General features: G+C 34.5%; 1 protein-coding gene across 6 annotated transcripts in view; it reads left to right on the top strand.

Annotated features, from left to right (window-relative positions):
• The window catches only part of Abl (tyrosine-protein kinase Abl), a 155297-nt gene that overhangs the window by 84444 nt on the left and 44653 nt on the right, over positions 1–26200 (top strand). For all 6 annotated transcript variants that reach the window (XM_081764962.1, XM_081764960.1, XM_081764958.1 and 3 more), the window contains 5 exons: positions 1669–1967; positions 10356–10497; positions 17513–17643; positions 22251–22335; positions 24292–24469. In XM_081764962.1, the coding sequence (XP_081621088.1) occupies positions 1669–1967; positions 10356–10497; positions 17513–17643; positions 22251–22335; positions 24292–24469 (835 nt within the window). The remainder of the gene's footprint in view (positions 1–1668; positions 1968–10355; positions 10498–17512; positions 17644–22250; positions 22336–24291; positions 24470–26200) is intronic.

Raw genomic sequence — 26200 nt, 5'->3', positions numbered from 1 at the left:
AGACGTAACTAGCTCCATCTGAAATTAAACAAGCTATCTACGTCAGCAAATTTAAAATGTACTACTCACTTGACTCCTCCAAACCTTCACTGCTGGAAATGAAGCTAAGCTCAAAATCAAACCCAAGCTCCCTTTGTGGCTATGTAGATAGCGTACGCGTGTACGGCGCGGTATACTCTGGTTCGATTCCCGACGGGAACTCATGTGATCCGGATTCCACGTTAAGCAGTAGGTCCACGCCTCATATAGCCTTGCTGCTGAAAGGGACACTAAACTTAAATCAGTTGAAATCAAAATCAAATCTAGATCCAATTATAATACAGTAGATGTTCTTGTTTTCCTTTCTTTTATTTTTTTTTTTTTTAATCATATTAAATGTCGAATTTTCGCTTGACAGTTTTTGTGGGCATAGAATGTATTTGAACTAATATTTATAAAAATGAATTTAAAAACATTGTGCTGCTTCACAGAATAAATCTTTTTTCTTTTGCTTCAGTGGTTGATTATGACATAAAACAAAAGTGGAGCAACGTTATTGATAACTTCACCCTTGATACCAACCATACCAACCATTGATGAATACAAAGATTTATTATAAAGATTTTTTAAATATTTATTTGTTTATTTTTGTAAATTCCAGGGCTGTTTTTTTTTTTTTTTAACCTCCTCTAAGCCACCAAAAAGAAACCACGTGAGGTGGCTAAACGGCGGAAGACAGATTTGTTCATTGAACATCGCCCAACCCCCCACAATCTTCACTATGTGAGTCTGGCGTCCAATGAACAAGTTTTTCTTATCCGTTTCATCATTTCATGTGGTTTTCCTCTGGTGGTTTAACGTAAGTTGTAAAAGTATAAATAATAAGAATAAAAAACACTCCATATTTAGTTGAAATACTCCGACATCTAATCCTATACCTTTTCTATCCTAAAAATGAATGTTTTACGTCTCACAGTTATGCCGGCTAGGCTAAAGAGACGGCGATGATGAGAAATGAATAAAATGGCGAATTTAAGAGAGTGGTGAGCCACCGTATGTATTGCCCACCACCAAGCTCACTTGACGCGAGCTGGGATCGAACTAAGGATCCAGTGCACCAGAGGTGAGTGTTCTACCACTAATCACCTCTCCCCTAACCTACGTTGACAGTGCTGGTAGCTGTTACAGAGAATTCGGCGTTCATCTTTATATTATTATTATTATTATTATTATTTCTATAATAATGTGAGAACCAAAACAAGTACAGTTTGAGTTCATTAAGAAGATTGATCGTAAGGGGTTTACGCATGAAAAGCTGTTAACATTACTTAGAATGTATACCGAATATTAACAAAGTTTGTAGTCATCGATGCATGGTAATCTTAACCTAAACGTTTCATTGTTTGAAAGGAGTACATACGTAGTTAATAAAAAGATAGCGATGTTTATATTATTTCTACAATACAGGAGTGTTACTGATAATATGTTTCTCCAAGCACGTAAAAATCTCATACAGAATTGGTATTGATGATTTGAGAAGTTGTCCTTAAAACTAACGAACAAGGTAATTTATTTACTGTTCGAGTTTTCCAGTAAGTACAAATACTATTAAAAAGCGGTTAATATTTATGTATAATTCTAAGCTGTCAAACCTAGCGTAATACAAAGTCTTTGTTTCTTTACTTGTAGGTGAACAAGTTCGGATCCTGAGTTACAATAAAAGTGGTGAATGGTGTGAAGCACATTCAGCATCTGGTCAAGTAGGTTGGGTGCCTTCCAATTATGTGACGCCAGTGAATTCATTGGAGAAACATTCGTGGTATCATGGTCCAATTTCGCGAAATGCTGCTGAGTATCTGCTAAGCTCAGGGATAAATGGAAGCTTTTTGGTGCGAGAATCAGAAAGTAGCCCAGGACAGCGAAGCATATCGTTGCGATATGAGGGACGAGTGTATCATTATCGTATCAACGAAGATACTGATGGAAAGGTAAAGAATTTTTCATATTCGCTTTATACAGGAATATATTGCATTCTTTGAGTACACCCGATACAGTTACATTTAGATGCAACTGTATTGGAGGTAGTGGACTTAATTTAAATGCCACAGTTCCTGGCTCATTCCACTTCAAATCACCCAGAAAAAATCCGAAATGTCACCCACCGATTCAGATTTTAATGGAACTTCGTGTACTTGTTAACACTACTATGGTATGAAGACCTGTAAAATTTTTCTTCCGAAATCCTAATAGTTTGTGAGAAATACGAGAGCAGAGTTTCAAAATTTCAGGCATCCCGGTCGTTCTCGAGGCCATCTAATATTTCGTACAGCTTAATACAAAAATTCATATCTCAGTATCTAAGCAATGTATCACTTGGAAATTTCTACCCAAAGTTTATATAAGTCTGTAGAGCTAACTAAAAAAAACACCATCAAGATTGCTGTACATTAAGTGTGAAAAATGCACCCTTACACTTCAAAATAGTTAATTTTTTGTGTAAATTTCTAATTTTACATAATGCGCATTATCGCTGTGAGGCGTACCAATTACCTTTCCGCTCTTTTTTTAAAAAATTGAACCTTAAGGTATGTTCTAAGAAACTGTAAAATAAAATTTGTAGTTTTTTGAATGCTTCGGTTAGTAATTCTCGTTTAACCCTTCAAGGCCAATGCACCAGCTTTCGTGTCATCTGTAAAGTGTTACTGCCATCGATGCAATCAAGGTATTGGCACATCATTGCTCGATTCACTCACATAGATCTCAAGTAATTACTAAGTAAACGTGTTGTTTGTGTTGAAGTGTGTGCGGCTCATAGAAGCGGGATAACCAGGCTAGAAACATTCACTTTCGAAATTTTATAGGAAAAAAAAAATCTGTTTGCCGAACTATTAATATAATCAAAGTGAATTTAATGTTAAAATTGAGTTAATTTTCCAAATCTACAGTCCATTATCTTTCAAATAACGTAGAAATTAAGGCTATATGACAGTCCGAGAGGGGGGGGGGGTGGTGGTACCGGATTATTTTTCGATTGGGAAGACGTACTTTCATAAACGTAATTTACAAATAGGAACAACAGGACCAATACAGAACAGAACAAAACTCAATTTCGTACTTCTTTTTATCAACATTTATGACAGTTACATTTTAGTCTTCAAAACGAAATAAAAATAATGATTGAACTTTCCCACTACATTAAATTGAAAATTTGTCACCAAAGAAATATGCAAAACTCCTTGTGCATGCAATCAATTTCTTACCTCAACATATGCCAATCACAGTGATTGGAATGCACTATTTGAGACTGAAGGAACTTGCTACTTCGTTTAAGCAAAACGCAGCCTGTATTATTCCTCCACAAACTGAACCTCCTTATCTGAGAAATAATATACTCTTCCAGTTCCTTTAGTAAAGGGGGCTCACACAGAACAAATAATATTGGATATCGAAACATGGCACACGTCGTCTTTTACTGCAAAGGGCCAGTAAAACGATGGAGCCGGTCCAAAAGGGTGCATAAACTTGACTTCAACATTATTTTCCTCTTCATCTTTACCTAATGCTAACCCAAAAAACCAATGGTTATCGTAAACACATGCAAGATACGAATTAGTTATGATGTGCGCGATGTTCATTCGAGAAGATGTCTTCTCTTCAGTAAAATGAAAAATGGAACTGAAATCTGGATCAGCACTGATTTGCTTTGTCCCAATCGAGGTTTGGCTTAAGAGGAGAGAACTGATGATATGATCGTGTTCCAGGAATTGCTTTGCACCAGAAAAACAATTTTGTAGTTTTTTTTGCGCGTATCTATGAGAGTTTCTTTTTCAGCAACCTGAAATTTATATGCTCAATGCGAGATCCACAGAAGGTAAAAACTTTTTCTGGCGTATTTAAAAAATCAGAACATCTTTGAAGGCTTTCTTTAGTAAGCAGACGTTTAATTGTCCCACCAATACCATCACATGAGGATGTACCATGGCTTGTAGCAAAAAATGACTATGATGCACTTAAGGAGAATTTCTCATAATGGTAACACAAGTTCATGAAGTTTTTACAATTCTTGTACTGCGCAGCGCATCCATCACTAAAGTAATTTACATTTTTGACATATGGAAATTGCTCTTTCAGAAAAGAAGTTATTTGTTCCTGAGTCTCATAAACAAATGCGACATCGTGTTCCAAGTCATCTGATATCACACACAAACTAGAAACAGTCAGGTCTGCAGATCCAGGAAGACATGTATATAGCACTGCTGGGTGTAGGATACAGGAATCAGTAGACCAGTGATGATACCCTTGAACTTCGTCTTCAGTTATGTAGGAATAATTTTCACTGAAGTCCATCAGAACGACGGCTGTCTCTGGTTCAAGATTTTTATTTCTGTCCTTTAAGAAATGTGACTGTGCTTTGGAAATAAATGAATGTGGCACAAGCTTTTCAAGCTTTCGTATAAAAATTGTCACATACTCGTCAAATGTGACAGTACTTTTCACCAATTCTGTTCTGTCCGTTGATACCCACTGGTAATATGTTACTTCCTCCCCAGGATCAAAGTCCTCGTATTTTGCAATCAGAAGCTGCCTCAAATTTTCACTGGAGGGACACTCGGAACAATGCCTCAGCATGCAATCCCGATTGTACACAGAACAAACCAGATGACGGATAAGTCTTGATATGCCTCTTCTATATGACATGCATGCAGTAGGAGAATAACGTTTTGATGTATTGTACACACGCACACGGAATGTGTCCCGGCAGAACCTGCTAATACAAACCACTTAGGACGTAGCATGCAGAATTTAGAAAATCCAATTTTAATGTTAGGATGTTGATGTTTAAATGAGAAGTATAATTCTTTTAAATTCTCAAGTAATAATCGCTTCTCCATGTGTACATTTTTTGAAATACTCACTTTTTCCAGGTAGAATTCTGGAATATTCATCATCAACGTAGAAATTCTTTACTATTTGAATTGTATCTTCACTCAGCTGTTTTCCCTTTCTCAATTCAGGAATAGCTAAAATTCCTTTATTCTTCAGAACTCCCCTTGCTTGCCGGACGGCATATTCACTCACATTACATTCATCGACAATTTGTTTCCTGCTCCAAGATGAGGGCACTAAAGTTAACAGTTGTACTTTTACTCTTCTAGTGATTTTACCTTGGAGTTTGGCCTTTATTAAATCAAGAAATTTTCCATATCATGAGCCTTTTGTTTCACATCTTTTGAAATTTTACAAGAATCTTGTTTAGAGACAAGCTCTTTTCCCACAACTTTGGTTATTTTACTTTTCAGAGCAGAACTTGCTGAGTCAAGCTTTCTTTTAGCATATGCAGGCTTGCTGTGTGACGGAATGGCATGGAATTTTAGAGACGACTCCCCTAATTCTGTAAGTGAAACATTAAGATGCTCTACAGTTTTGTTTTTTGCGACAGATTCTTCTAAAACAGATACATCGTGTTCACTAAATCCGCCCACGTCTTTGCATTCAAAGGAAATCCCAAGTTTGTTTCTGCAATTACCGCATATCTTTTGTCCAGGAATAGCCTTTACAGAGTTAATGTTTTTATTAATTTTATTAGCAAAATCAACACTTACTTTTCGCAAAGCCTTAGTGGTTGTTTTTTGTGGCAATTAAATGGATCAAAACAACTTGTCTGATAATGTTCAAACTTCTTCAAGTAATATGTTTTATGATGTTCACAAACACTAGTTAACAAATCAGAACTGATTCCACCCTTTGGAATAACAATTCTTTCTCGGGTGCACTGATAATACAATGCAATTTGACCACCCGTGTATAGCTGTTTTTGTGGCATTCACTTTTAGTTTCCTTTTCTACACTGCGCTGTTCTAATTCACTTCGCGACTTCGTTGTAGGCCAAATTATCACCTGACAGGATGAACAACACTATCTTGCAGCAACCCCAATATGTATTCAGTCTTAAGCACTCAACACGACATAAACATCTGCACAGAAACACAGCTGAAACCGAAACGAACAAGTTACTGTACGGCCACAATGCAGAATCAGGCAAGATTAGACATGTTCGTATTCGCATTGCTCAGACAAGATTTTTCACGTCAGCTTGGTAGTTCAAGACACAACTTGCATGTTCGCGTTAACTAAACGATTTTCAATCCGGAACTTGTCATGCATTAGATTTGATAGTTTATTATGCATCGTGCACATTCACAGCTAAAAGTTCTGAGGTGAAGAAATGAAATTTACTCCCCTCCTACAGTTGCAAATTCGGTCAATCTCACTTCGTCTCAAATACTGAAAGCTACACAATAACTAAAAATAACCGTGAGTTTAGAACTTCAGATGGAGAAAGTATATTATTCGGGTGCTCATGAAACGAACATTTGTCCTTGTGTACAGGATGTCTCAAAAGTCCCCTGACATATGGTAACTCGGTTATTATCAGAGTTACAACAAAATGTAAGAGGGAAAATCGTCTCCAAATATGATGTTTTCAATCTAAAGTGAAGGATTTTTTAAATCGAACTAGCCGTTTGGGCTGTATACTCTTTATGTACCCGATGTTAAATGAAAACGCAACATTGCCATTTAACTGGACCCACAACATAAGTGAATGAAGTTACTGTCTTTTACGCTAACGTGTCGATGGCCAGCTCCCATTTAAAACATGACCCCTATTCACCATACTTTTACAAAATTGATCCACCTCCTCCAGCCCCTCTATTAATGGCAACGTTGCATTTTCGTTTAACGTTGGGCGCATAAAGAGTGCACAGCCCAAACGGCTAGTCCTATTTAAAAAAAAAAAAAATACTTCACTTTAGATTGAAAACATCATATTTGGAAACTGTTTTTCCTCTTACATTTTGTTGTAACTATGATAATAACATGTTAGACATGTCAGGGGACTTCAGAGACATTTTGTATATTTAACAACTACGAACGTAAGATCTTTGACACTATAGATACATATATCAACAAATATATTAAATAAATGTATACTCTTCAAGTCATACAAAACTTTGCTTTATGACTAAAAGCTTGTACTTTAGTTTGTGCGGTTAGATTAAGTTTGGTTGGCAGGACTTTTATCTGGTACTGGCTTCCCCTTGATTGTTATATAACCTTCATTCCTACTTTATTTGAAAGATAATGGACTGTAGATTTGGAAAATTAATTCAATTTTAACATTAAATTCACTTTGATTATATTAATAGTTCGGCAAACAATAGATATATATATATCTATATATATATAAAATTTCGAGAATGAATGTTTCTAGCCTGATTATCCCACTTCTCTGAACCCCCACACATTTCAACACAAACAACACGTATACTTAGTAATTATTTGAGACCTGTGTGAGTGAATCGAGCAATAATGTGCCAATACCTTGATTGCATTAATGGCAATAACACTTTACAGATGACACGAAAAGCTGGCGCGTTGGCCGTGAAGGGTTAAACGAGAATTACTAACCGACGCATTCAAAAAACTACTAATTTTATTTTACAGTCTCTTAGAACATATCTCAAGGTTAAATTTTAAAAAAAGAGCGGCAAGGTAATTGGTACCCCTCACAGCGATAATGCGCATTAGGTAAAATTAGAAATTTACACAAAAAATTAACTATTTTGAAGTGTAAGGGTGCATTTTTCACACTTAATGTACAGCAATCTTGATAGTGTTTTTTTTAAATTAGCTCTACAGACTTACATAAACCTCGGGTAGAAATTTCCAAGTGATACATTGCTTAGATACTGAGATATGAATTTTTGTATTAAGCTGTACGAAATATTAGATGGCCTCGAGAACGACCGGGATGCCTGAAATTCTGAAACTTTGCTCTCGTATGTCTCACAAACTATTAGGATTTCGGAAGAAATATTTTACAGGTCTTCATACCATAGTAGTGTTAACAAGTACACGAAGTTCCATTAAAATCTGAATCGGTGGGTGATATGGCCTGGGTGATTTGACGTGGAATGAGCCTCCTCCTATATAAAAAAGGCAGTTCTGCGAAAAATGTATGTACTTATTTATTTAGGTAAATAAATCATAATAGGTATTGTACTCAATTACAGTTCTCACCTTTCATGACATAACATACTTTTACTTTTATACTTCGTTGAGACAGTTCGCATAAATATCTGCATTACTTTCCTTTTTTGTAAATCGATTATAACTTGCAGTCATCTTTCACGTTTATGTAACATATTCGTGCTGTGCTTTTGTAAAATGAATGAAATTGTATGTTTACGTCACTATCAAAACATAATTTCTTAATTAGTATGTTTACATGCAGTCATTATTCAATAGTCTTGTTATGTAGTACATTTATAAAAATTATTTTCTCTGTGTATCACTGAAGCTTCAAAAATTGAATAACTAAAATCTATTTATTTAAATAAAACACAAAACAACAGAATTCTATACAAAGCAAGTCAGAACACTATCACATTTTGAATATTTAACAAACCCGTCTTTTCGTGTAGAAGGAGTCAGAACATAATTAATGTGCATGATGAATCGAAGGAATCGGATCAGCAGTCACATCGATATTTGTTTTTAGGCTTGAGGAAGGAAGCAGTGGCTTTCGAAATACTGCCATTACTCTTATCATCACATGTCATGTTTGTAGAAGTGCTTTTAATTGCGGTGATGTGATCTTTGCAACCTGCTTCAGATTAATCTGCAAAGATTTGTTTCCTGAAGTGTAAACTTTTGAAATGGAGATTTCGAGAAACAAGATATTGGTAAACATATACCATTACTTAAGCATTAAGCACCTTTTTATTACGAACTCATGACATTTGCAAGAACTCCTTCGTGGCTTAGTGATTAGCATACTCGCCTTTGGTGTGGGAGACAGGGGTTCGATTCCCGGCGGAGCTCATGTGAGGTCCACGTCTCATATAGCCTCGCTGCTGAACGGGACGTTAAACTCAAAATCAACTTAACTCTGACATTTGCAAGAATATTATTTTGACAATGAGATATTCAGTAAGAACTTTGAGAGAACGAACATAATTGTCTTCCAGCAGTGTTCGTTCCCTTGTACCTGGATAATTAGCACTTTCATTTTCAGTGTATTTGGCTGTAGATTCTATTCCCTTAGGAGATCAATTTTGATTTATCTTCATGGAGAGCACAAAAGCAGTACACTTCTCTGAGATACAAATCTAACAAAATAAGATAATTTTGTTTCAAAAATAAAATAAGTTCTTAGTGCGTTTTAGGCAGTTTGAAATTAACCTCCAAAGCACAATGCTCCGTATTAAACTCTCTGATGATTCTCAAACTGATAGATATATCTTTCCACATATTGAAAGAAATTATATTGCCTTTACGTTATTGCTTATTTATTGTATTCGTGAAATTGTTAGTTTTCTATATTGTATGGGAATACCTCATGAAATTATTTATCAGTGCTTATAGTTTTTAAAAATATTGTTTTGTCGACATGCAGAATGTTGAAGAGGCTCTAAAACTCAATAATGTCTGTACGTTTATTTGTTAGTGATTAAAAAGAAAAGTGACTACTCCTATGTGGTTTAGTGGATAACTTATATGCTTTTGTGCTTATGGTTCTGAGTTCGATCCCCTGTGATGATACTTGGATCGAATATAAACCCAAGTAGTGGGTCGGGTCATACTTTTAGCAATAGGCCTTTTCTCATATAACTTCGGCGCTGAAATGGAACGTAATATCTAACTACCAGAAAGAAATTTGAAAACCCACATTCAATTCTATGTGAATTGTGAAATTAGACACAGATTGATTGTGAAGGGAACTACGTCACGCAGTGATTGTGGTTACTAAGCGAGGAACCAGTCATTTACCTTGTGGTGTATTTCCATAGAGGGGAAACCACAGCGTTTTAATATTACCATCTTCCAAAACATATTGCCAAGTGTGTTTCAACTAAAGAGCAAGGAATAAATCTTTTAATAGTTGTAGCGAAATATGCCTCAATGGGATAGCATGAAATGACGATAGAGTGATGTGAATTCGTATCTCTTCGTACAAGATGCAAAATATAAATGTATTATTCAAAACAGAACCTTTAAGTATTATTAAAAAAACTTAACGTGCTGTGTGTGTGTGTGTGTATGTGGGATTAATGATGATACAGACCAAACGTGAACAGAATAGACACAAGATAAGAATAAGTCATTGAGTAAACCTTGACAGATATCTGAATAAGCTTTTCAGTCTTTACATATAATTAATATCCCATAGTATATGTTATGAAGTACGTTTACTTATTTTATTAGGAAGCCCAGGTCTGTGTGAATCAGCTTCTATTTGTTTATTTTTTTTAATGTAACAATAATCAAATATTAAATGTTTTTTTGTCTAAATTTTATCATGCTCTTTCCAGGTGTATGTAACAGCTGAAAGTAAATTTAATACTTTAGCTGAGCTTGTTCATCATCATTCCATGCACTCAGACGGTCTTATTACTCAGCTTCATTATCCTGCCCCGAAACACAATAAACCAACGGTATTTGCTCTTAGTCCAGGTATGTATTTCCATTAAAACCTAAAATACCAAAGAATGTAATTGGCAGGCGCTGAAATCTCGAAAAACAACTCAATCAAATTGTTCATTTCAAATGTTTTAAATGTAGTTCTTGTGTAGTTTAATTCGGTTTCTCTTATATGTAAGTTTCGTGCGTATTTCTATTATTATTATTATTATTATTATTATTATTAACAAAAAATTTACACTTTCCGTAAAGAATAGTTTTTAATTTCCTCAGCAGAATAGTTTTTAATTTGCGTGACTAAAGTCGCAAAGAATATTCCAAACTACTATTCATCATATATGTTACATGAGAAATCCAGGAACTTATTTTTCTTTACCCTTTAGTCTCAGTAGATGTTAATTATAAGGTCCCATAAAATGAAAAGAACCATTTCAAAATATCCAAACATTCGTGTTACATGAGGCAATTACTTCGTGTGCTTTCTTTTTAACGTCCCACGAGTGTGCACCGAGACTAAGGGAGATGGTGATGAGATGGATGATATGGTGATATAGTGGAAATGAAAGGAAACGGGAGAACCCACCCATATGATGTTTGTCCACCACAAAGTCCACTGCACTTTGCATGCTCTGTATACCCACAGGTGTATGGGCCATCAGCACGTGCATATTGTCCTCCAGATGGTGAGGAATTGTTGATTAAACACTGTCGCTTTCTTTCCACGGTCGCAACATGATAATATGTGACTGATCAATGAATGTGCCGTTAAAGAACAGCGAAGTGAGATGTTTTCTTCTCGTCGTCTTGAATGACGACACTGTTACCATGAATCTGATTTGTCAGTTCACGAATGCGCTAATCGTCCTTAATTGTGTTTCATTGAGCATGAAAACGCGAACATCTGTTTAGTCCGATACACATTTGTCACCGTACAGCCTGCATCTCTTTTAAATATCCAATGGATGAATACTTTCAGCGTACTATGGTCACATCCATTAGCAGTACCTCCATTGTTCAGTCACACTTAATAATACTGGATGCAGAGAAGGAAAGCGTAAATGCTTAGTCGACAATCCTTCTTCACGTGGACGACAATGCGCATACGCTGATGCCTTGCCACACGAATGTCACATACAGGCGAGTATACACAGTACACAAAGTACCTGCCGCATGTAACACGAATGCAAAATAATGTGAAATTGACGTTTCCATTTGAGGGCACCTTACAAATGAAAATACAAAGAGTATAAAAAAAGTGCGGCTGGATCGATCATTGAAGCAGTTAGCACACCGGCACGGCAAGCCAGAGATCCGGATTCGATCCTCGGCCCAGTTGCAGTGGTTTTACTGGTAGTAAGGTTAATCCTCATAACATATTGCGTAAAATAAAATTTAAAAGGAAATATTTTAGATTTATGTAACTTTCCACAAGTGAACTTTAAATAAGGTGAAAAATTTCTTCCTTTCTTTTTAGTTAATTAATTGAACAAAATACATTACTACACTTTTAGGTCTTGAATTTAATTTGAGGATTAACCATACAGAACAATACGTCGTTAGCTAACATGTTAGTGAAAAAACTAGTTGCAATATGAAAGTTAATATCTCGCAACATTTACGCATATGCATTATTTATAGAAGTATACTTTGACCAAATATAAAATAGTTAAAAATATTGTACTACCGTTGTGTAGTTTGTTAATGTGTTGACAGTGCATTTCTTGAAAACAAACAGATTGTCTGCAAATTGCATAAAGTGCTTGTAGTCTTTAAAAAATAAGTGATGCGGCGTCAGTGATCTTAACTTAGGCGTAAGCTGCCTGTAATTTCTCTCTCTCTCTCTCTCTCTCTCTCTATATATATATATATATATATATATATATAATGTATTTTGAAGCATATTTGTTGATAAGAACGTTCTTAACTTATGTCTGAAATCTTGTGATTCACTTACACAGTTTCAGTGTTTTCCGGTACTTTCTTCAGTAACGTCTTAAAATTGCTAAACTAGGCGAATTGTTAGTTTCCTCCTTCCCTGTGGAACTATCCTAGAAAACATAGTAAAACCTTAATCTTCGGAAACTGTACAAATGAACATTTCCTTTCTGACCAAAGGTTGTAATTTAAAGACACCATCGTGTAGAACTAGTTTTCAATATACCACATACCAAAAATCTCAGAAAAATATTTCTTCGTAACGGAGATACAAGGCTTCAAACAATGGAAAAATGAGCTGCTTACGTCACGGCAGCACAGACAAGGGTTTTGGCGTCACGTCACAGGTCCGTATCGCTCTGTGAGTCGCATTGGAAGCTTCAGGGAATCTTTAAACAGTTTCTTACTGCAAACTAGAAATAAATTTAGTATAATAGTGAAAGGAAAATGGTAAAATAAGTAATACACTTAATGTATTTAAACCTAACGTGTTGATAAGTCCTATTTTCCTAGTTTAAAATACATTTGAAATACATTAATGGTCATTTGTAATATTCTATCATTACAAATATTTTAGATACTTATACACTTAAGCAGGATTACTTTACTATTGTATTATCCCAAAAAACATTAGAGTCTAAGCACTATATCAGTTTATGCACAGATTGAGAATATCTAGGCCATCATATTATAGCTTTTCTTTATTTTAAAGATTTGTCGCGAATCTCCATACTATTATACTGTGGCTACAAATAAGCACTTTCTGCACTAAAAAGCTCGTAATCCCTTTAAAAATATTAATATCCTATTACATCCTTTCATTTTTTTTCTCTTATTTACCCTGCATATTAGCAATCGGTCACCCCACACCATTGCTATAACTATTCTTATCTTAATGCTGAAGGAATCGTATTATATAGCGCTTTACTTCCTTATTATATTTCTACAAGGGAAATGCTTTTGTGGTCACCGCGGTGGTTTGAAGCTGAAGAAAGCTGTAGAGAATAGAGGCAGACAGATGGTTAGGCTGCCGAAAGACCATCATAAACAAGATAAGTGCTCGAGAATTTTTCTTGAACCGAAGTGGTCGGAACCTAGGCGCCGCAGAGTGATCGGAAACTTAAAAAAAGCGGACAAAAAAAATTATTCCGAGAGAATGGAAGTTGACGGACGTCTCTATCGTTCTACATGTAATTGTCCTTTCTAAATCGATTGCAACTACTGCAAAAGTGATTGGAAGAACCCCTGCTGCAATGCATGCAGTTATATATACAGGGTGGTCCAAAAGTGTGGAAACCCCTCGCATAAATGTAAAATACTGCAAAATATAACCAAAGGAACAATGTATGGGGAGTAATAAAAGGAAGGAGAACGTGGAGAGGACATAGAACAGTGAAAGCCACCATCTTGAAATCCACCATCGTGAATCAAACATACAGTGTATAAATTGAAAACATAACATGTTGACGCCTTATGTGAATTGGACATCGCTAGCCTGTACGAAGTTATGATAGGTGTTAATATGCATCCAAGAAGCGGTTACAGGATCAATGTGTCCTCCCTCTAATTGTATGTGCAGCTAATAAAAAGATGGTGTAAAACAATGTGTGTTTGGCCTTAGGATGCAAAATTAAAAGTTCGTGATTTTGCACTTGCACCATCTTCGAAGAAACAATAATACTTACTGGAATGTAATTTAGTTCAGGATTACGTTGTTTCGTTAAGATTAAAAGATTCAGCATGGAATCATCTTCTATATTACTGCACTGACGCGTAATATACAGCATTTCCAGACTAAGAGTTTATCACTGCAATATGTATGAGGCTTTCACTACAACTTTGATTCAGGGACGAAGAGCAATCCAAATTACGTACCAGACAATATGCCTTTTCCCCCTTTATAAGGCTCAGATAGCGGATCTCGATTGCGACCACAACATAATTACTCATCACGCATTTCCAGTTAGATGGGGCTGAGTCCTTCAGCTGCACTTGGCTGCAGCTACTTCCAGTGCTCAACCTTTGTACTACTAATGGTCAACTCAATAAACCTTATTTTGCAGATAAGTAAGGATAAGCTTAGACTATAGACCTACTAACATTAGCATATATGTAACTTTTCGGTAACACTTACAAAGCTATTATATAAATGATATGACAATGGATAACAAACAAAACTCTTCACTAAACACACATTATTTGAGTTCAATATACTATTCAACCACTTTCATCGACCTCAAATGGTTAAAACAAATCATATTGTTTGGTTCATCTTTTACTGATTTTTATTTATTCATGTTTACATACATTTTTATGGACAGCGAAAATATTTCTATGTACTGAAACTACAAGTTTGGAAGCAGAAGAGATACTTATAATCAAATATCAATACCAATTTCATCGAAGGCGAAGTTGACAAAATCGATTTTTGACCGCTTTTTCTCAGTTTCCGACCACTGTGCGCCGGTTCTAAAAACTAGGCACCATAATAATAGAATTTCATACATGGGCCTTCATATTTTTATTTATTTATTTATTTAACTTATTTAGGAGCCAGACTACTATTTCCAATCGCCTTGACTACCGGTGCTCAGGACTTTTCGAGCCTGAACAAGAGGAATATTGACAGAAATTCATTATGTGTAACTTATGTTGTTACTTTGAAATTTCAGCTTTTTCTTTTCAATAACCTCACACGAAATAGTGTTTTAAGTATACAAACATAAGTTTATTTATATTCTTTCTCCCCTTCAGATAAGCCCGTTTCTACGGGAAGCAGCCCCATAAAATTTTCATGGTAGTCTTGCAAATAAACTATAATATGATGATGAACTATAATATGGTTGGATTAGCCCCCCTAACTTCTACCGCCCCCCCATACATTTTTGGGGTGGCTACAAGCCTGCCCTTAGCTCTGAGATGATTAATGTTTGGTATATAGTGGTACATTTGCAAAAGATTATATCTTCAAAGTATTGCATTTTGTGTTCTGAGATCCACAAGTAAAAATAAATAAAATAAAATAAAAAATAAAAGCAAATGTTTGAAGAGTTCAGCCTTTGATAAGTTTCGTCCAGTAGATTGTTTTCTCTTATATTGTTTCACTCACTGGAACAGAATATTGTGTTCATTACTCGTCATGAAATATCACAAACATTCATTATCAAAGGACACAGTGGATCAATAGGGGAGCGCTCACCTCTGGTGTGAGGGTACCTACTTCAAATTCAAGCCATATGAATTTATGGTGGACAAAACGTGTCCGTGGATTTTTTCGCGATTCAGACGTTTTCTCCCACGTGATCATTCCGCCGATTCTTTTATAATCATTCACCATCATTAATCATCCGTCCTCCTTTGTCTACAGGACATATTCGTGGAACATGAAAGTAGAAATTTCATTTTACTTTAATCAGTAATAAGCCACTGTAACTAGTTTGTTATCATTACTGTGAGACCATATCTGTTTATTTGTTGTTTTAAATATTAACTCATGTGTTCAAAATCCTTCAGCTAGTTTGTAAATGTTCACATGGACTAATATAAGCAATTTACGAGTATGTTCCATGGGCTAAAGAAAACGACAGTAACCGCGAAAATATTGATAAAGTAATATTGCTAATGTGTAAAGTAGCTCGATAGTAACACTGGTAAATGATCAGAATGCTCATGAACATAATTATCATCGTAAGTTTGTGCGTCCTTGTGTTGAACTCAATAAAGATTAAATTATTTTTACTTGGAGATTTTTTTTTTTTTTTTTTAATTCTGTATTAACTTCCTTGAGCTTCCCCCTGAGCGCATAACTATCGAATTCACGATGAACTTGCATTTAAGAAATTAACACTCTACTATCAAATAACTATGCTTTTATATTGTTAATTTTTTCTTAAGAATGAATCAAATTCGCTTCGTGAGGTCGGTCGGTGACCGAAACTTGAATATTAATTAGCTTCTTACCTCAAGCTGCAAACAATGTCAATAACATAGTAAATTAGTGCACTTCAACTTTGTCCTAGGATATTCAAGTATATTCAAATAATTGATAATAAATAAATAAATAAATAAACAGCTTTTTAAATAAACCTTAAATTCTGTTACTTTTCTTATTCTTTGTGTTATTAGCAACGTCGTACACATTTGAAAAAATGCATCGTATCTTTCGCTAAACCGTTTCCCTAGTTAGCGGCGCAGACTTTTTCTTCTGTACCGACGTATGACGTACAAACATGGTAGTCGTTGTTTTAAGCGCACGAGTAGCAGACCGGAATTCAATCGCAAATTTCGACTGGTTAGAATCGTCGCATGGGCGAAAGGAAGTGTTCTCCGTAATCAGCTTAGCTCTGAAGTTTTTTTTTAGAACAATAAAAAAAAATCAGTGGAAATGTCCATTCATATCTATTACTGTTAATAAATCATATCTAGTACTGCTTGTTACTTGTCTTTAGTTGTTAATCCTCACAATGAGTAAAAAATAGTAACGAAATTCCAGAAAACATTGATCATTTTTCACACTTCAACAAGACAGGCTTCTTACGAAAAGTGTCTTGTTACAAGATTGGCAAAGTTTTTAAATTCAGACTTAACATTTAATCGGTCCATCATACTTTTTGTAAGAAGCCTGTTTTGTTGAAGTGGGAAATAATTAACTGTTTCCTTGAATTTCGTTATTGGTTTACTCACAGGAACTAAAGATGAGCGGTAATCATTATTAACAATACTAAACATGAGTTTCGACAGAAGAAAAACATTGTTTTTCCCGTTTCCGAGAATTAAGGCATTACAGTACTACTTTTTGTAGGATAGTACTACAAGGTAGGAGAAAACTAGCAATGCGTCCCGTTTATCAATTTTAAGACGTTATTGAAAAAAGTGCTACAGTACTCACAATCTCATTCCACAAGTTGTTTAATTAATATTCACCTTAATCATCTATCTCGTTTAGCCTAAAGGGTATAATCGTGGAAGATAGAACAAGAGATTTCATTTCATTTCAGAAATACAAGCTAAGAATTTCGAATTTTGAAGTACCAGTATTATGAGAAAAGGGTATATAAAAATTGGAATTTACATTAATTTATTTATATTTTATTTTATTTTTATTTTTTTTCAGAGCCAGATGAGTGGGAAATAAATCGAACTGATATAGTAATGAAGCATAAATTAGGTGGAGGTCAATATGGTGACGTGTATGAAGCAGTATGGAAGAGGTATAATATGACTGTTGCAGTAAAAACTTTAAAGGTATATATATTTTTTGTTTTACATCTATTTCGTATAACATGCTATTTTAATAACTGAATTTCATAACATAAGAAGTTTAGAAAATGGTTTGTTATAGTTTGTAATCAGATGCTTACATCAAGCTTGGTAAATATATAGCCTAATTAGAATAGTGTTACCACAATTGAACATAGAGGATTCAGGGTGTTATTTTATTTTTCAATATGGTTGCCTTTTCTATCGACATAGTTCCACCATTGTTTAGATTCCCTTTGAAAAAAAAAAAAAAAAAAAAAAAAGTTGCTTTCTCACCCGAGTGCATAGACTGTTCTACTTCATCATCAGGTGTGATGTTGATTGAGTAATCGAAACGTCAGTGACGAGGTGTGAATTGTTTCCCAAGTTTAAACTTTTTACATGTACCAGGGTTGTTTTGTTTAAAACAAAATGTTTAAAACAAGTGATTAAAACTTGTTTTAAACAATTGATTTTGTTTAAAACAAATTTTGTATACGTTTTAAACATTTTGTTTTAAACATGTGTATTTTTTAAGACTTGTTTTAAACATATGTTTATTTTTATTTTATTTTTGTAAAAAAAAATGCCAGAAAAAGGAAATTGTCAAAAGTGCTCCCCATTCAGAAGACTATTTTCTTCTCATGTGAATGTTTTGATTTGACGTGGCCACAGCAGGTCAATGTGGTGATCTACAATTTATTTTGTTTCTTTTTTCTCCTTATTTTTAACATATATTGTATTGTTTAAATGCTTCTCAGTAACTTGCGAGAAATTATTGTAGTCGAAGATTGGACTACTTATAGAACTGATATTAAAAAATAAATAAAATAATTATCATGGAAACAAATGTTTGTATTGTATTCAGAAAACAAACAAAAGGTTATTTGATAAATTGCCATTCTGAAATTAAAATATCGCAGGTATTCATTGATACAGTACATGTTGGTTCTCAGTCCCCATACAACCTGGAATCGTTTAACGTGAGTTTTACGGGAAGAAAAAAGAACATCATTTGGAGCAAATTTATTAAAGTAACTCAAACTTCATCAGATAAGAAAACAACCATACGAGCTAGTTGCAAAACGTGTAAGAAAAAAATAGTTGGTTTAGTTCAAAGAATGAAGAATCATTATGAAAAATGTAATCTTGAAAAACTGGAAGCTCAAACAAATGGTAAAAGTGTTGATCCGAAAATTGTTTCTGATGATTCTAACGTCAGTGATACGGTTGAGATGCAACTGGAAACTTCAAGCAAGAACTAATTTTGTATCAACAATTTGTTTTTCATTAGCTATGTTATGAAAATTTTATTTCATCCCTCTTCCCCACCCCAGTTCTAAATTTTCTTAACAGCTTTACACCCTGGCATAGCTTGTATGAAGGGACCAGGCGAGAAGGCGCAAGGTATGGCAGACGCCCGCGTAATTAACCATTAAAGCGTGATACTTACTGTAACATCATTGCCGAACGTCAAGTGTCTGGGGCAATTTAATCTCAATTTGTTCGTCTGTCTGTATGTATGCACCACGCTACAAGGTGCAATTTTCGGTCTTTTAACTACATTGAGGGTAGAGGCACGAGATGTCGGAATTTGCTATGTATATTTTAACTGCGATCGGACGTAAAATTTGAACATTAGTGGTTCGGATCACATTTTAAATAAAAAATCCTGTCTCATATAGCCTTGCTACTGATACAAGACTGGAATCAATCAAACTAAACAAATAATTTATGCGTTTCGAACAAACTTGGGTTGCAGGATAAATTCGGATCCAACTCAGTTTTTATAAAATATGTTTCGATGTGGGGCGCTCAGAGCATGAGGGATCCAAGTCCATTTTCAGAAAAGTTCCCTTTTGCTCAGCAAACGTAGCCAAGGGTACGAAATAAATGAAACAAAAACCACGTGAAAGGGTGTGGACTAGAGTTTTATAGGAAAACCGCTAGACAAAGGACGTTGACGGAATGGGAGAGAAGAGCTAATTTCCTCCCCCTTGCTCATAAATTTAAGATATTGTGTACACTGCAGCGTGAGAATGATTAACAAGTCATTCCTAATGCTATATTCAATGATGCATAATTACGTTAAATAAACGTATGTGTGGCCAAAAGAATATACCGACGGAAAACGTCATATTTTCACAACCACGAATCTGAGATGAAAGAAAGAAAAACTACATGAGAAGATGCAATCTAGAATTTTATATAATTACCGCTCGAGAGGGGCGTTCGCTTAGAGATCATCAGCCCCTTACCCTGAATTTCAGATTTTGGAGCAGTAATGCAGATTTAAAATCCTTTTGCTGAGCAAAGTCCAACATAAAAAAAATTGAAGTCCTTACACCGAATAAATTTGGAGTTGATCAGTTATAATCTATTTCTATTGGCCGTAAGGAGCTATAGGCCTACAGTGCTCTTGTATATTTTTTGGCCCAAGGATTCCAAAAATGACTCTACTTTCAGTTTCGGGCCTGCTTAAAATTCTGGAAATTGGGTCTAAGCAACTTTCCAGTTTTAATCATCTGTATATTCTCTGTATTCATTTGGTGTAAGGACTTCAAGCTTGTTTGTTGGACTTTGCGTATAAAAAGATTTCTAAAACTGCCTTACTGTCCCAAAATATGAAATGCAGAGTGGGGATGGGGGAGGTTGTCCTCCTGTCCCACTGACTCCCCTGTCTAGCGGCTGTCATGAAACTATCCCACGCCCTTTCGCATGGTTTTAGTTACATTTGTTTTGGACTCTTGGCTGCGAAGACATTACGTTTTGAAATAGAATTCATTTGCTGAGTAAAACTGAACTTTATTGAAAATGGATTTGAATCCATTGTGCTCTGAACGCCCCCGACATTACCTTTCTTCAATAAATTATTGACTTAAAAAACAACGAATTACATAGGCTTGCAGAAAATATTCTAAAGTTAGCACAACATGAAGTGTGCTTCAAACATTACTTTTCGAAAATTTATTATTTTAAAATAATTTTATCATCATCAGTGTTCTGAAATAGTAATCAAATTTTGCAACAAAAATCTCACTCGTTTCCATGAAACGCGATCTTAGCCCCCAAAAAGGCATAACTAGTAAACTTTCAGAAGCAGTAACTACGAAATGACTTGTTTTAGGGCTAAAATAATCGCACAAGCGCATTTCTGGTAAAATTCTAGCCTTAAAACATGTAACATAACTCCCTTTGCATTTGAAATGTCGAATACCAGATACATCTGATGCGTCAGACCACTTCCAAGTTTCATCATTCTCCCTCAACCCGTTCTCAATACACAAGAATGGTGGGGACTTTTGTTTTGCCATGTATATTGATAGATTGTGTGAAATCTCTATAGAAGGTAGATTTTAAAATCTACTAAAAAGCTTATTACAACCAAAAAAGTACTTACGAGTGTTACTAGCAAAAGAGTGTAATAAAAGGGGGTCGTGATATGAAATAAGTTGAGAATTGCTAATCTGTACTGAAATATTCTGTACCCAACACAGCGTAGTCTTAACGAGAATTAAATAAATGAAAAGATCGGTTGCAAGAGCAAAAAAGTCTTAATAAATACGATATTACACGATTTTGAAATATGTTTAAACATTTTGAAGTTTAAAACATGATTTTAAAACTTTTTTTTTCGTGTGTGTTTTAAAGCATTTTGAACACCTTTTTCATATTTTAAACATACATTTTGTTCTTTTTTTTTTTTTTAAAAAAAAACTATTTTTTCGAACTCTGATATGTACGTAACATCAAACGAACAGGATGTACATGTAATTTCTTCAGCTCCATGGTTGAGTATAACATAGTTAACCATATCTATTAATAAAGATTCCACTACAAAACACAAAGTTTAATTGGGACAAGAGTATCTTTGATATTAATGTAACAACATGAAGTGATTTAGTTTCTTTAGATAATACTATTTCTATAAGCTTAGTAGTTGAATTGGAAAGCATAAAGTTCAGAAGCAAAAAGGTTGTCCAAGATCCAGGCTGCAATTTCGAAATGATGAAGAAGAAAAAGTTTCACATAGTTGTCAATTCTGGTTTATTTCTGATCACGAATACTATTTAAATTCTTATAAACTTAATGCCAATGATCCAGTTATACAGATATTTGTAGTTAAAGTTAAAAAAAAGAAATTTTAAATAGTAGTACTACTTTTCAGAATTATTGGCAACTACCATGTAACTTTTTTGAGACTAATTTGCAGTAACTGATTGATAAGGAGTTAGTCGGAATCAAAGAAATTGGAATCTGATTTCAAGGCACGGAATAATTTCACATCTCACTCGCATGATATTAGTCGTACATTTTATAATAGCACCAAACTATACGGAAAAGGATAAGAGACTAAAATATTAAGGAAAAGTATTAGAAAAATCAAATTTTTGCAATAGCCACATAAAAGACTTGCAAGAACGCAATTATTATGTGATCTGAATTCATATCATGGAAATCTTTACAGGAAGATTGAAAACAAGTATTTTTATGTGTTAATAACAATATTTTCAAAACTTTGAAGATACTATTACAGGAATATATTTATGATAAAGTCTTAAATAATTTAAGCGAAAGAAAAATGTTGATGTTAAATGGCGACTTATTTGCAGGAAGACACAATGGCACTGAAAGACTTCCTGGAAGAAGCTTCCATTATGAAAGAAATGAAGCATCCAAATTTAGTTCAATTACTTGGTGAGTATAACAAAACCTAAGCTGATTACAACCTTTAATGGCTTATATGTATGGAAAAAAGTGAGAATTACTTTGAATAAATGATAAACCTACCCGTGTATCCTGTGACAATTTTCTTTGTATTAGTGACTTGTCACGGGATACAGAAGTAGGTTTATGACTTATTTATGTGATTATCTTATTGTGTCCATTATTAAATAGAGTTATTGTATTATATAGGATAGTAGTTACCAAACTTGAGATCACATCTCAGGGGAAAGGATGAAAAGTTCAGCGAGAGGACCGCAAACTACTGAAAGGTTTGCCATAACGGCTAAATGTGATTATGATAAATATTTTATTCAATGTTTTATAACCTAAAATTTAACCCAGGATTGCTCGGACCATAGTACATGTAGTTTTAGACCAGGAGTGGCCAACTGACGATACTTTCTAATAAACAATTTCTAATATAAGTAGCGCACGCATATAATATCACAAAATTTATATTTCGTATTTGAAAAATACCTAATTTTGTAGGTGACATTGAAAATTGCGATACAAGACCGTAAACAATGAAGTGTTTAATTAAGTTAAACCATCTTCTGCAGCGAGAAGTAGCTTCCAGCCCTTTTCCACTTCCGAAAGCTACGAAATTCTGTTCTCTAGCCATGTTAAACACCTGCGTTTTGCAATGGGTGCCCTCCCATTTTCAAAACGACCGTAATCATTACCTTCAGGAAGACAAAAAATAAAATTAAAAGGAAAAAAGAAAAAAAGAAAAAAGCGATGCGACGTGAAGAAGGGTGGTCATGATGTTACAGTCGAAAATTAATGTGCTACAGACATCGAAAGAAGCCAAATACCATGCTCTTAACTGCGCTACATGACTCCGTTTATCTTAGGAATAACAGAAGTGAGAACATCAAGTTTTCACCAAAAGAAAAAGTATTAATTGTTTTTCCACAATTATTACACTTCTACACAATCACTTTGCTTGTTGTGTGCCCTTGTTTCAAACATAAAAGAAGCAAAAAGCGTGGTTATCTCTCATAACGAATCGAAATGATACATTAGTACGAGACGCATGTAAAAAAAGGCCGATAATTTTTGTACGCGGAGTTGGGAAAACTGATAAAGTTCAACATGCCCTAGTGTTCTGTGCGTGCAACCGAGATAGAACCGTTGGACTTAAGTTGCATGCGTGCAAGTAGCAGTAATGTGAAATGACTGTCGTAATACGAAACCCGGTCAAATGTGAAGTGAGATCTATCATACGATTTCTGAACGTTAAAGGACAGAATACACCTGTAGTTACGTCTATGGGGAGTTATGTGCCATTTACGGACCAATAGTAATGGGTTTCTCTCATTTGGGGGGGGGGGGGTAGGTAAGTTTTTCGCGGAAAAAATTGTGCCACAAGCGTATTTTTTTGCCGTGCCAAAACGGAACTGTTCACCAAATCATTTAGCACTTTAAATTTGCTTCTGCTATTAATAATAGTTATAAAGAGATTAATTTAAGTGAAAGTAAATTGCATAGTCATTGCTAAATGCAGAATTGCGTTTATTATTTTGGAATTCTTTATTTCGCATTTTTATAATAAGATGTTACACGGTATTGAAGCAATTCATTGATATATATATTAGAAACTGTAGAATAGCTTTTTAATCATTTACAAATAGTAAACAAATGGGTCCAGGTCAGCAATATCTAATGGATAGCTATATCGGACTGATAGTAACTTATTGAAGTTACATAAGTATTTCTATTATTAACTGTTAGGATACTTCAGGATTAGTATTTTACATGAAATCTATGATTCGTCTTCCGTGAAAATTCTTAGATATATAATGTATACTGATACTATGCTTGCTAGTACTTAGAGGATATATAAATGATATATAATTGTACCTTCCGATGTGCAATGATTGAATATTGAAATGGAAATAATACCTTTTTTTTTTTCTTTTGTAGGTGTTTGCACTCGAGAACCTCCTTTCTACATAGTTACCGAATTCATGAGTAAAGGCAACTTGTTGGACTACTTACGCAACGGAAACAAAGAACAAATCAATGCAGTTGTTCTTATGTATATAGCAACGCAAATCGCAGGGGGAATGAGCTACTTAGAGAGTCGTAATTTTATTCATAGGTAAGTAAAGTAGCAAGTAGTATATTGCTTGTAGAGAAGTTGGAGATATTGACTTAATATATTGATGATGTTGGCTAGTATGTAAAATTCGTTGGAAAAAAGTTTACAATATAACAATTTATTAAACAAAATACAGTAAACTATGGATTTAACGGACAGGCTTTGTCTAATGTAGCGTAGTTAGTTGGAAAAAACTGTTGCGGCAAAAGCTTCGACCAATTTGTAAAGGATGCGGCAACGGATGCAATTGTAATATGGAAGTGGTTCGTACACAGAACAACGATGCTCCTACCAGTGCTTTTTCGAGTTGGAATTTCGGCTGCTTTCGTGATAATTTGTTCGCACGCCCAGCTTCAAGTGCCAGTTCCGGTTAGCTCTTCATGTTTATTGTGTTTTCTAGCAAATTGTAGTTTTCTGGTACACGTGTTTACCTCTCACTATTTACAGTGCAATAAAATATTACTTTAATCTGTGAATAAACGAGGAAGAAGAATCGATCGTATCTGGTTCGAGATTATCAGAAGTAAGAGGCTATATGGAGGACATTATCGCAGATGTAGAAAGATCTTCAGATCCGGAAGTGTTGGCTTATTATAAACATTTCAGGGAGTTCGGAATTAATAAAGAACATTCTTCGGGAAAACAACTGAAGTTTGGGCTTTTTTCGCATTTCTAATATGCAATTTTAAGGAGTTTTTATTCCATTTATTTATTTTTTACTAATACAGTATATAAATTAAATATTTTACATTTACATACCACACTATAATATCAAGTGAGATATCCTGTTTTAAATATTCGCAAAGTCAATACATTTCACAATGTTATGGGCACGCTCAAGTAGACCGTGAAATGGAGGGTTTACTGTATTAATAATGAGGTTAAATAGTACGATATATTTAATTAGTAGCCCACAAATTCAATTTATTCTAGAATCCACACTGGTCAAGAATAACAATTAGAAAACTAAGTCGGCGAGGCCTGTATTTTAAGATGTTATTCCAGTATTTGCGTGTGGGAATAGGAAAATGTCAGGATGGCAGGTCACGGGGCTTGAACGTAGTTTCTCCAAATTATGAGGCAAGAACTCGAATCATTAGCCTATGCCTAGGTATAATTCTGGCTTCACTATGCCTTTTAGTGAAGTTAAATTTCGTTTATGTTTTTTATTCTGAGAGAGAGAGAAATTGCTTATAATTTGCTGTTTCCTGGAATGTGACAATTTTCAGTAGGTAAAAGTACAGTTCAGTTGTTTTTAATGTATCTAATAATTTTAAAAATCTTTTACATTTTTAGATACAACATGAGAAAGATTTACAAAAGTTCATCTACTATGAATGAATAGAATTTTTGAGTAAATGTGTAGTCTGCAACAGTTTTATATTATTATTAGAAGTGTAATTGAAAATACAGTAATTTCACTATAAGAAGTGTTGATAAATAATGATGTATTAATATTTAGTCTCATCTCCATGGACACAAATCCCGGCTTGGAGAAGCCACTTTGAAACCGAACCTATTACTATTGTAACCCAATCGTATAGAGTGATTTTTTCTCTCTGTAAAGTATAATTTTCCTAAGCGCAACGGTTATTAATTTAGAGATACAAGAAAAATGATCCAGGAACTTGCGGTGATGTCAATCCAATCAAGAGGCTTGGAAGTGCAGTTCCACATTTATTATTTCATTTTATATATATATATATATATATATACCTTCATTCTTTCAAC

The sequence above is a fragment of the Thermobia domestica genome, chromosome 7, assembly GCF_964235325.1.
Source record: "Thermobia domestica chromosome 7, izTheDome1.hap1.1, whole genome shotgun sequence".
NCBI classification, from domain to species: domain Eukaryota; kingdom Metazoa; phylum Arthropoda; class Insecta; order Zygentoma; family Lepismatidae; genus Thermobia; species Thermobia domestica.
Note: the sequence above shows the minus strand (reverse complement) of the source record. Positions and strands in the feature narration are given on the sequence as shown.